Source organism: Quercus suber, unplaced genomic scaffold, assembly GCF_002906115.3.
Source record: "Quercus suber isolate HL8 unplaced genomic scaffold, Cork oak 2.0 scaffold_840, whole genome shotgun sequence".
Lineage (NCBI taxonomy): Eukaryota > Viridiplantae > Streptophyta > Magnoliopsida > Fagales > Fagaceae > Quercus > Quercus suber.
In genome coordinates, this window is record NW_027070270.1 from 80,346 (window position 1) to 93,436 (window position 13,091).

At 37.5% G+C, this 13,091-nt stretch overlaps 1 protein-coding gene across 1 annotated transcript; it reads left to right on the forward strand.

Annotated features, from left to right (window-relative positions):
* The first annotated feature begins 5,646 nt into the window (after positions 1–5,646).
* Positions 5,647–10,673, forward strand: LOC111986494 (UPF0481 protein At3g47200). The gene is given in 3 exon segments (XM_065767724.1): positions 5,647–5,889; positions 9,100–9,881; positions 9,883–10,673. Coding segments are annotated over 3 exon segments (1,446 nt in total). The 3' UTR covers positions 10,304–10,673.
* The last annotated feature ends 2,418 nt before the right edge of the window (positions 10,674–13,091 follow it).

Below are 13,091 nucleotides of genomic sequence, written 5' to 3' on the forward strand. Positions count from 1 at the left end.
CCAATATATTACCCTATTTTATGATTTTGTTTTGTAGTTAAACTATTAGAGCATGAATTCTCATATCAGGTGTGTATATGCTAAAATATGAATTTATGTATCAATATGCATTTTTTCATTTGTAAACTTTTGGATTAGAGACCTGATTGTAATCCTTCTTGATTTGATATTTTTCCCAATGCCTGTGGACAAAAATAGGATGAAATCATTTACAAGCTTTTACCATGTGCTACTATCAACTTCTTGGTCCATTCCTTGGAGAATTGAGTCAATCTGACATGTGGCCCTCCTGACCAACACAAATAAATAATTGTGGTTTCACATACTGTCTGAACTTTTTAAAATCAGATTTTGAAAAAGAAATAACTTTTGTTTTTTGTTTTTAAATTGTTAAGAGGACCACGTTGTTAAATTCTAATCCTAGTACACTTTGTAAATTTCTATAAAATATTAATATTCCTTATCTATTTTCCACTCTCCTATAAGTAATTGAATTGATTCTTGTAGCTTCAAATGCATGCTCAGCAAAACATGAACAATATGTTATCCACTAGAATTAATATAATAAAAATAGAGAAAACATCTATTTTTGGGGTATTTCACAATTCACTCATAAACTTTAAAATTGAGCAATTTCCCCTTAAGTATTGAAAACAAAAAAAATACCCCATTACCATTAAATTATGATTTAAATTCTAACGAAGTCTTTTATTGCACTAGGAGGTTGGAAAGAGAATTGTTATAAGTTTTGAATAGAAGCCCTAGTAAACAATGATAGTAACCCTAATTGTCCTAAGGTAGTGAAATTCCTTGTCACGTAAGTAGTAACCTACATGAATATTCTATTACGTAATCTCCGATATAGACCCAATTTGATTTTTGGAATATTCTATTACATATTGTCTAAAATAACCCAAACTAAATATCAAAATCTCAAAAATACCATATACCAAAAAATACAAATAAAAAATTAAATTTTTTTGGGGATAAACTTCCAAAGTACTGTGAAAAGTAACATACTAAATCTTGGAAAAACCTGTTGGACCCAGTATATTTGAGAAATGTATATATGCACAAGTATGTGCAATAAACACTAACTTTTTTTAAACAATGAAAATGTTAATTCTGATTAAAAAGTGCCATGAATGCCTTCACACCACCTAATTTTTTCACTTTTTTCAATGTCAGAATTTTTTTCTTGTGTAAGGGTGAGTTTGGTTCAACTTTTTTAAAAAGTGCATAATAAAAAAGTGGAGTTTTCAAAAAGTGCATAATGAAAAAGTGTTTTTTCAAAAAGCTGAGTGTTTTGTAAAAATTGCTAAAAAGTGCATAATAAAAAAGCTGAGTGTTTGGTTAGTACTTAAAAGTGGCAGTTTGAAGGGTAAATTACCAAAAAGGACAAGATATATATATATATATATATAAAAGAGAATTCTTTGTTTTAATTATCTCTCTTAATGCAAGTTATGGACAACATTTTACAAAAATTTCACAATAAAATCTATATGACAAGTTGTTAATGGTAGATAAAAATAATAATGTCATTAGTAGGTTCAAATGAGAACCAATAACAACTTACAGTGTAACTTTATTATGAGAAGTGTTACGTTTACAACATTTTTTACAATATTTTCACAACAAAATTTATGTGGAAAGTTGTTATTAACTCTAATTTGAACTCACCACTGAATATTTTTTTGCTAACCAATATTAACTAATAACAATCTGTTATTTAAAATTTATTATGAAAATATTGTGAAAATATTACGGTAACATTTCTCAATTAGAATTTTTTATTATTTTATATTATTTTTCCCTTCTTCAATTCACTTTCATCCATAAGTTACGTTTCATTTCTTTCTTTTCTTTTCTTTTTTTTTTTATTGTTTTTCCTCCTCCACACACGTGGCCACTATCTCTACCCCCTTCTTTTATTTTCCTTTTCTCCCTCATTCATCAGAACATTCCAGGGAGCTCCATTCTCTCTTTTCTCTCCAGCTCTCTCTCTTTTTTTTTTTTTTTTTTACTTGATTCCAAAACTCTTCTCTGCGTTAAGAAAATTTTCCTTTTCTCCCTCATTCAAGAACATTCCAGGGAGCTCTCATCTTCGTGCCGTTGCTCATCTTCGTCCCAACGCAGTCCAGATGGTCAGATGGCTTCTGTCTTCTGTCCACTTCTTTTTCTTTTTTTTTTTTTTTTTTTTTGTTATGATTTGATTAATAAGATTGTTGTGTTTGCAGTGTTGTTCTGTAGCACGGAGAAAGATTGTTGTGCTTGTTCTGTAGCAGAGCAGCACAGAGAAAGATTGTTTGTTTGTTTGATAGTGTTTAATCAATAGTAATTTGGATTGACTAACGTCCCAACGGATTCAACGCGCATGGAAACTAAACGGCATCACTTTATAGCAAAAGAGGCCTTGGCTGGTGACGAAGGACGTTTTCTCCTGGTCGTGTTTCTCCATCTTAATCTGGTTATAGCCCGAGAAGGCATCCATAAAACTTAAAAGCTGGTGTCTGGCCATGGAGTCGACCAGTGCATCTATCCGCGGGAGGGGGTAACTATCCTTTGGGCATGCTTTGTTAAGGTCCGTGAAGTCGACGCACATCCGCCACTTTCCACTAGCTTTCTTGACCATGACCACGTTTGCCAACCACTCTGGGTAATATACTTCCTTTATAAAACCCACCTCTAGGAGCTTTCCGACCTCTTGCGCTATTGCTCTGTCCCGTTCAGGAGCGAAAACTCGCTTTTTTAGTCGGACCGGGGGGGTTGAAGGGTTCACGTTTAGCTTGTGGACTATGACAGAGGGGTCGATCCCGGGCATGTCTTCATGGTTCCATGCAAAGACGTCCTGGTTTTTCCTGAGGAATGTTATGAGGGCCTGGCGCACAGGTTGGCAGGCCAATGTTCCAATTCTGGTTGTTTGCTCCGGTTTGGACTCGTTGAGTATTACTACCTCCATCTCTTCAGCTGGTTCTGCGACCGTCCGCTGTTCTTCTATGCATATTGCCTGATGGTGATCTTCCATTTCTAGCATGGCAATGTAGCACTCTCGGGCGGTCGCCTGATTCCCCTGCAATTCTCCAATCCCATAGTCCGTTGGGAATTTGATCATTAGGTGGTACGTGGATGTTGCTGCTTTCCATGAGTTAAGTGTGGGTCGCCCAAGAATTCCGTTGTAAGCGGAGGAGCAGTCTACTACGAGGAACATTACATTCCTAGTGAGTTCTTGCGGGTAATCACCTACCGTTACCGGGAGTGTGACGGAACCTATTGGGAATACCCTGGTCCCTCCGAAACCGACAAGGGGAGCGCTTGCCGGCATCAATCGTGCTCTGTCTATCCCCATTTGCTGGAATGCTGGATAGTATAGAATGTCTGCTGAGCTGCCATTGTCGATTAGCACCCGGTGGACGTTGTAGTCCCCCACACGTATACTGACGACTAGCGCATCGTCGTGCGGATGATGAAGTTTCCTTGCGTCTTCTTCGGTGAATCCTATAATAGGGCTCTCCATCCGTGTGGTCTTGGGCCTCGATCCCGTCATGTGGACGTTCAGGACCGATCTGAGGTACGTCTTTTGAGCCTTTTTGGAAGATCCGGTAGATGCGGTTCCCCCCACTATCATCCTTATATCTCCGATGGGAGGTCTCGGTCGCTCGTTATCCCGTCGGGGGGCCGGCTCTTGGCGATTATGGTCCGTTTTCTCTTTGTTGACGAACTTCTGCAACTTTCCTTGTCTAATGAGGGCTTCAATCTGTTGTTTTAGGTCGTAGCACTCGGCCGTGTCATGGCCATGGTCTCGGTGGAAACGACAATATTTGTCTCGCGACCGTTTGCTTGGGTCGCTCTTTAGTTTTCCCGGGAATGTCAGTGTCTCCTCGTCTTTGATTTGCATCAAGACTTGGTCAATCGGGGCGTTCAGGGGGGTGAAACTCGTGAACCTCTCGCTCGGGGGCTTAGGGCGTCTTTCGTCCCTTCTGTCTCCCGTCCTTGGTCTTTTCTGCCCTTGGTCCTGGCGCATGTCCCCCTGGCGTTCCCTCTTCTTGGGCCTTTCCTCCCGTGCAAGCAGTGCGTCTTCCGCGTTCATGTACTTGGTGGCCCTGTAGAGGACCTCTGACATGGTTTTGGGGTTGTTTTTGTATAGTGAGAATAAAAACTTGCCCTTCCGCAATCCGTTCGTAAAAGCTGCCACCAGTATCTTGTCGTCGGCCTCATCAATTGAGAGTGCTTCCTTATTGAAGCGAGTTATGTAAGATCTTAGCGTCTCGTCTTCTCTCTGCTTGATGCTCATCAAACACGCTGTGGACCTCTTGTACCTGTGTCCCCCTATGAAGTGTGAGGTGAATTGAGCGCTTAGTTCTTTGAAGGTGCTGATGGAGTTCGGTGTCAGCCGACTGAACCAAACCCTCGCGGAACCCTTCAATGTAGTTGGGAAGGCCCTGCACATGATTTCGTCCGGTACCCCCTATAGATGCATCAGGGTTTTGAAAGTTTCCAGGTGATCCAGAGGATCCTTCACCCCGTCATAACTATCTATATTTGGCATGCGAAACTTGTGGGGTAGGGGGAAGGAGTTTACGGCCGCAGTGAAGGGTGAATCGGTACGATTGACCAGATCGTCAAGATCACTGGAGACCCGCCCCTTGAGGGCGTTCATCATGACCTCCATCTGTTCCCTCATTGCCTGCATCTCGTCGGCAATATGTGGTGGAGTTGCATCCGTGAGGGATGGCATGTTCACGTGCTGCCCCTCCGGCCTGCTTGGGGCGTGGCTGCCCTCAGGTCTCTACTGATTCCTGTTTGGAGCGCTAGTCCCTTCCTGATCTTCTGGCCGGTTATTTAGTGTTGCATTCTTCTGGCGCAGCTGTTCCTGCAAGTCGAGGTTCTGTTTGGTTAGACGCTCCACTGCGGTACTAAGGGTCCGAACTTGTCTCTCGAGGGCGGTCGTGGGTTGAGCGAGTGAGTACCATGCAACCCTTTTAGTCCGGGAAACGATAATATGGCTTAATTACTCGTGTCCCCACAGACGGCGCCAACTGATGAATCAAGAAAATTCACCAATGAATCGCACGATGCTCCTCTCGCTTCGTATACTAACCTGCACGAAACAAAAGAGAAAACCTATCGAAGGACACCGGTGTGGTGCCGGTCGAATACCCTCCGAAGGTTAAGTCAGAATGTATGCTCACAACTCTAGAGTGCTAGAGAGGGTTAATTATGCGTACCTTGGCTTGTGAGGGTATTGGGGCTTTTATAGTGGCTTGAGGTTGAAATCCCTTCCTTGGCGCGGAAGTCTTTTCCTTATAGGACTCTTCTTGTAAAATCCTAAACGTGATGAATAAGTCTCCTCCTTATGCGGAAGATTTTTACCAAACATATAAGATTTCCGGAGTCCTACTAGCGCAAGGACTCTATTTGGGCCCTTATGAAAATGGGTCAAAATATCCCCCATTAGGGGCTCAGCAGGCCCATGGACAACTAGCCCATCATTCTTCACCCCGTCCATATCCGGCCCGTTCAGGTCCGTCCAATGGGGGCCCGTGCAAATGATGGATCCGTTCATTCGGTAGTAAGCGGACCATATTCGGTCCGTTCAATAACAAGAAATTCCAAGATATTTTTCCTCTTTCATGTCCTAACAATATGGAGCACGTAATTTCCATAGAGGAGTTTCATTCAAGAAAAGTTGAAAGAAGAGAAACTGGTGAAGCAAGCAAAGGCCATGATCAACCTGTCAGTGTTGTTGTTGCAACCGAGAAGCTGAGTATTACAATCCATGAGAATGAGATATATAGTACCAGTTTCGAGAAAGGGAACTTTAAGAAATTAAAGGAGGCGCAAGTCAAAGGGAAGAATCTTTGGACTACAAAACCAAAGATACAAAAGGTTGTGTTAATTTGTGCATTCAATTATCAAAATATAATAATTCTTTTATTAAAGTAGTTCTATATCCTATCAAAAAAATTGCATGTTGTCACAAAATTTACTATGAAACTTTTGACCCCATTATGTTAGACTAGTTGTTTCAAAAAAATAATAATAATAGTTGTTACAAAATATTATTCCCACTATCTTGTGACTTATTTCACCATTAGTTTGTCATTTAATTCCTTATTTAATTTATTTGTAATTAAACTATTTATATAAAAGAGTCTTGACATTCTTGATGCATGTATACCAGCTTTAGGTATTGGTCACTTAGGCTTTTTCCTAAGGCAGACATGGCAAATAGCTCGGGTCATGTCAGGGTTCAGGTCGAAAATGGTTTCAAGCTGAAAACAGCTCATCATAATTAGCAGGTTAGAAAACGGGTCTGGTTGAGTTTAGGTAGACCCGTATTTTTTCACTTTGAAAAAAATAGAAAACATATATATGCTACTTGGTAATATATTTAAACCAAAAATATACTAGTATTAGTGTAGTGAACATAAACTTTTTTCCTCAAAGAAGCAATTTTGGCCCTAGATACTCCCGGATTTGTGTCCCTCACCTGTCTCTTGTCTTACTAGTTATCACATATACAATCACAATATGTGACGGCGTAACACATTGCAAGCCTCCAGCATTTTCTAACCACAATCTTACACTTCCATTTTAGAAGAAAAAATTATCAACACTCTTTTAAATCCAAAAGCCCACCTATTTATTTTGAAATAAGTATCATTTTCGTTCCTATGAATAAAATAAAAGTTCCCACCATAGGGGGAAAAGGACAAGTAGGACAAAGTTATGAAGAAAAAGAGAAGATTTTACAATGAACAATTTATCTTAGTCGAAAGCTAAATTATATTACAGGAGAATGAAAATAGATAGATGTTGGAATACAAAGGTAGAGGACTATAAAAATAGATAAATATTCTAATTCTCTTGCAACTACTTTGATGTGAAAAGAAAGGACAAGTAGGACAAAGTTATGAAGAAAAAGAGAAGATTTTACTATGAACAATTTATCTTAGTCGAAAGCTAAATTATATTACAGGAGAATGAAAATAGATAGATGTTGGAATACAAAGGTAGAGGACTATAAAAATAGATAAATATTCTAATTCTCTTGCAACTACTTTGATGTGAAAAGCAATAGCTTTGGTCAAGGTCCACATAAATACTTCCACAATCATTATACAACTTCTAGAAAAGCAGATAAGAAAAGAACCCAAATACTCTCACTCTTTATAGAGTTAACCAAATGATAATAATTTCATACAACAAGCTTAGCTGTTAGGACTGTGTATTAGTTCATTGAATTGAGGGCTGCTCTGGCTTGTAGCAGTGCTTTTTTAGTTTACATTGTATACTTGTATTGATTGTGCTAGAATTCTATACGTGTATAGGATTGTGCTAGAGTTAGTTGATAAAGGAAGTTGGTAGGTTAGCCAGCTGTACAAGAGTTGGTTATGCACAGTTGGTTATGGATTGAGAGAGTTGGTTATAGAAGTTAGTTGCAGATTGTATAAAGGGGACTGGCAGGACTGTTGTAGCATGAATCCAGAATAATAACAATTGTTCCGTTCTCTCTCTCTCTCTCTATGGAGGCCCAACATAAAGAAAATACAATTGAGTCCTAGCATTAGCTAAGTCCAAATTTAACAATCCTCCAAAACCTGGCGCCTTCTCTTTTAAGGAAAGAAAAAAGAAAAAGGCTGACCCAAAAAAAATTAAAAATGGATTGGGTTACAAGTTAATTAGGTTGGGTCAGGCCATAGGTCAACTTATTTTTGCTTTGAGTAAAAAAATTCCATTTTAAGTTTGGTCCAATTTCTCCATGTCTAGCCTAAGGCCCCCACTAGATAAAGCTCCCAAAACTGTAGTTTTTATTACTATAAAATAGATGAGTTGTGTGCTCTCTCCACCACTCAAGAAGGTTCCCAAAATTGTGGCTCAGTAGAAATCCAATTAATTTGAAACTCTAAGTCATAGCAATATATATTGTAAGCATGTTGAATGATCATTGATTATCAATTGCATCTAACAGTTTCAGGTTTCAATTTTTGTAAGCCAAACTCCCACAAGTTATATTGTCAATATAAGACACAAAATCTCCCATATGGTCACACACCAAATAACAGTCACTCTATTTTTCAATACAAAAATCAAAGTTGGGAATTAGATTTCAGTAGCTTTCCTTCATCATGCATCACCTTACCTAAGGTAATGATTTTTTTTTTGAAATAAATAATAATAATAATAATTTTCATCTCTTTTTGTTAAATTTTATACCTAAACCGTGTACTTTTAACTATTCTCTATCTAAAATTAATATTGGCTTAATTGGTATTGATTCATCATTAAGTTATGTGTTGATTCGCCTTTACTTAGGCATCTTGAGGCCATTGGGTGATTCCATTTTTAGGTGAGGAAATAGTGCCTTTAATATATTAGAATATATTTTTCTATGATTTAAAATTTATTTATCATTGTTATATTATAATTTTATATTGTAGATAGTGTTTCTTTTATTATATATTCTTTTTCTACTAGAAAAATAATCACAACAATGTTGAGACATGAAATCTCATAATTATTGGCTATATAAAAATATTAGATTTTTTTTCCCAGATGTATCTATTGGTTGTAGAATTTTACTAGCAAAACTTGTTACAATTTTTTTGTAAAGATTTAAAAAAAAAAATTTATACAATCGTACTTAAAATTACTATTTCACAACAAGATTAAGTAGATCAATTAGAAAGATTATCAACTAAAAATTCAAAAATTGAATTATAAATTTTTTGCATCTCAAAAGGCAAGAATTTATGGATTTTAAATTTATATATATAATATTAAAAGTTCAGATTTGAAATATAGAAAATTTCTTAAGTTAAAGTTGTTGCCTTGAGCGGGAAAGTATATGGAGCCATCCCGACATACATAAAATGTAAAAGAAATAAAAGAAGAAAGACATAAAGAGTGGGTAATTCTTGTATATTATATATATTGTGGGAAAATATATCTATATATATATATATATATATTTCTTTATTGAATAAGGCTCCTGTAGAAACATGTTACTTGTATAATAGGAGTGTTATTTACTGTAATTTACTATATTATTTTCAATTATTACTTCGTTAATTTCTAAACTGTGGGAACCATCAGGTACTATTGTTGCGAGATCACAAGTATTTCAAAATGTACTGTGAGCCGAGGGTGGTATCAATTGGTCCTATCCATCATGGTAAGCCAAAGTATCGATTAGCAGAGGAATACAAGCTTACATTGGCAGAAAACTTCATTGAAAAAAGTGGCAAGACTGGTAAAGTATTGTATATGGTGATTAAGAACAACATCGAACAACTGAGGGAATGCTTCAATGAGGAGGTGATTCACAATTATAATGATGAAGCTCTTGCATGGATGTTGTTTGTGGATGGTTGTGCAACACTGAAATTCATAGACTCTGTTGTTGAGAAGAAGGTCAAAGACTTCCAAATTAAAAATGGTCAAGTGGCCTTTGTGCAACAGGATTTATTCTTGTTGGAGAATCAACTTCCTTATCGAATTCTCGATGATTTAATCAAAAATAGTAATGAGGGTGAAAAATTGAGGAAGTCGGTCCAAAGTTTCATCGATATGCAAAGTATGAGAGCAGAAACAGAGGAAACGCCACCCAAAAATAATAAAGAAGGTGAAAAGACAGCGGATAAGCCACCCAATAAAGAACCAGTTCATCTTCTTGATCTACTGCGGAACAGACTTCTAGGCTGCACTCTCGTAAGTCCTGGAAATAACTCTGACCAGGAAGATTGTCATTCATTTCGCAACGTACAGGAGCTTAAAGCAGTAGGAATTCATTTGAAGTCCAGCAACGATAGCTGCTTGCGAAACATAACCTTCACCCAGAAATATTGGAAATTCTACGGCGGAACCCTTAGTCTGCCTGGATGACTCAACCGGACCCAAGTTCTTCAACTTGATAGCTTACGAGATGTGCCCAGATTTTGAAAATGACTACGGGGTCACCTCTTACATATCCTTCCTTGATTCACTCATAGATGAAGCCAAAGATGTTATAGACCTCAGGAAAGAGGGCATACTCCGCAACTTACTTGGCAGCGATGAAGAGGTGGCTCTAGTCTTCAATGAGATAGGCACTGACTTGGTTCCTAACCCTGAAATATATAGAGATGTTAGGTCCAAAATCCAAAAGTACCATGAGAAGAAGAGGATGACCTATATAAATGAAGTCATTCACAAACATTTCAGCAGCCCGTGGACAGTAGTGGCTTTCACTGCCGCATTATTCGCCCTTATTCTCAGTATCGCACAGACAGTGTACTCTATCTTGGCATATTATCAATGACACCCAGAGGTATTGAAAATTTGTTTGCTTTATTCCCTTTTCAACTGCATCTAAATACACTGATTCTATCAATTTTCAGATTGTTGTTCAAATAAAAGTATCTATATGAGTTCTGTGCCTGTCAGGATTTCATATATATAGATCCTCTCTGATCTGTCCAATATGGCTATGTCATTCCGTTTGTTTACTTTCTTTTTTGTTGAACTCCCTTGTTCGTTTAAATAAGTCAGTGTGGAAAATGTACGTAATTCTTAATTTGATGTAATGTGTGTTTGAGATAAACATGATATTATCTGCCAGAATTTTATGTGTGAGGAGGGTGAAGTGTATTATTATGTAATAAAATTTGAAGATGAATAATTGATCCATCCAATATATTACCCTATTTTATGATTTATTTTTTGTAGTTAAACTGTTAAAGCATGAACTCTCATATCAGATGTTTGCTTGGTTCTAAATTTATGTTTCAATACGCATTTTTTTCATTTGTAAACTTTTGGATTAGAGACTATGTATTTGAAACCACAATTTTTATTCTAAAAATGAATAAATAAATAAATAAACCACAAATTTACGTAATCCTTCTTGATTTGATATTTGCCCAATGCCTATGGACGAAAATAGTGTGAAATCATTTACTATGTGCTACTATCAACATCTTAGTCCATCAGTAAGGTTTACCCAAAAACGTCCATCAGTAAGAAGAGCATGAGGGATTGGATAACGGATAGTAACATCAGTGAAGGTTTTTGGTTTGGTGATGTTGTTCTTGGATAAGGTGGCCATAAGGTAAGTTGGTTGAGTAGGCGCATCTGGTTGTGAGGTGTGAGATTTTTATCAGTGAAGAAGAAGGGAGAATAGATGTCGAAGGCTTAACGAGTGTGGGCTGGGCTGTGGGCTGTAGGGACAGTTGAGAGTCAAGTGATGTATCAAGTGGAAGAGCAAGCCCAATAGAGGAGCAGTTCATTGTGCATGGCCCAAGTGAGAGGCAGAGACTCTACCACATGATTCTATTTCTAGAGTGGAGAATGAGTTATAAGAGTGTTGCACAACAATGGTGGCAAACGGAAAAACTAACTCCTCAAACAGAACATCCCGAGAAATAAAAAGATAGCCAGTAGAAACATGTAAAAATTTGTATCCTCTATGATGTAAAATGTTGCCAAGAAAAACATATTTGATATAACGAGGCTGAAGTTTATAAGCATTATCGGGTCACAAATTTGGCCAACAAGCACAGCCAAAAACTCTTAATAAATTATAATTAGGGGAGTTCTGAAAAAGTTTTTCAAAAGGGGAATGATTTTGTAAAATTTTGGTTGGGAGCCAATTAATTAGATAACATGCAGTTTGAAAGGCATCATCCCAATAATGAAGAGGGACACGAGCATGATAAAGCAAGGCAAGACCAGTTTCAACTAAGTGACAATGCTATCATTCAATGGCCCCATTTTGTTGATGGGTATGGGGACAAGAAAAACGACGCATAATCCCACAATTTTTAAAAATTTGGAGATTGAGAGAGCGATACTCACCACCCCAATCGAACTAAACAACTTTAATTTTAAGGTTAAAATATCATTCAATATATTTCTTGAAATTTAATGAAAATAGGGAGAACATCACTTTTACTTGTTATTGGATAGAGCCAAGTATATCAACTAAAAGCATCTAAAAAGGAAACATATATGACCAGTTTTAGAGAAAATTGGAGATGGTCCCCACACATTAGTATAAATCAATTCCAAAGATTGTGTTACTGGAGTAGAGGATAAAGAAAAGGAAAGTTGTTTACTCTTGTAACTAAAACAAGCAAAACATGAAATTCCACTATTATTTTCAAATACAGGAAATTCAAATCTAGAAATAACATGACAAACAATATTAAAAGCAAGATGTCCTAAGCGATGATGCCATTAAGCTTTGGAAGTTTGTTCACCAATGAAAGCAATGGATGAAGGTGAACGATTATTTGATGAAGAAGGAAAGAGGTACAGCCTATGCCTACTTGGCCCGTGTAGTAGAATTCTCCCCGGCACCTGATCCTTCACAAGAAAATAAGATGGGTGAAATTTAATGGAAGTTTTTGTGTTATTAGTAAACTTTTGGACAAAAATCAAATTCTTGGTAATCTCAAGAACATGTAAAACATCATTAAGAATAAAAGACAAAGAAGGAGTAGAAAGTTTGGTTGAACTAATATGCTTCACTAGTAGTCCAATACTATTTCCAATACGAATCTGGTCAAAGCCAGGGTAGTCTTCGACTCACATATTCAGATTAGCAAGATCATTAGTGAGATAGTAAGTGGCTCCAGAATCTAGATACCAATTGAGATCAAAGGATCATTGAGGAGTGATGAGGAGAGCTTGCATGTTTGAATTTGCTTCAGTGGAACAGGAGTTGTCAAATCTGTGGTAACAAGAGAGAGCAACATGACCAGGTTTGTTGCAGACTTGGCAGACAAGCTGATTGTTGGAAGAGAAGTTGGTGTCACCACGACCATGCCCCATACCTTGAGAAGTTTTTTGATTTGTTGAAGGAGAACCACGACCAGGTTGATGTGCTGGAAAAGTATGGCAACCACCATGGCCACCTTTTGAGGAATTTCCTCGGTTAGCAAAATTTGTTGTAACAAGAGTGAGATCCACGGTAGGCTTATTTTGTTCTAGACGCACATCATGGGCTAGTAAGTGCCTATACAAGTGCTCAAGGGAGAGAGGATCAATGCAAGCAGTCATAGAGATAACAAAAGAGTTGTAGTCAGACCCAAGTCCAACCAGAAGGA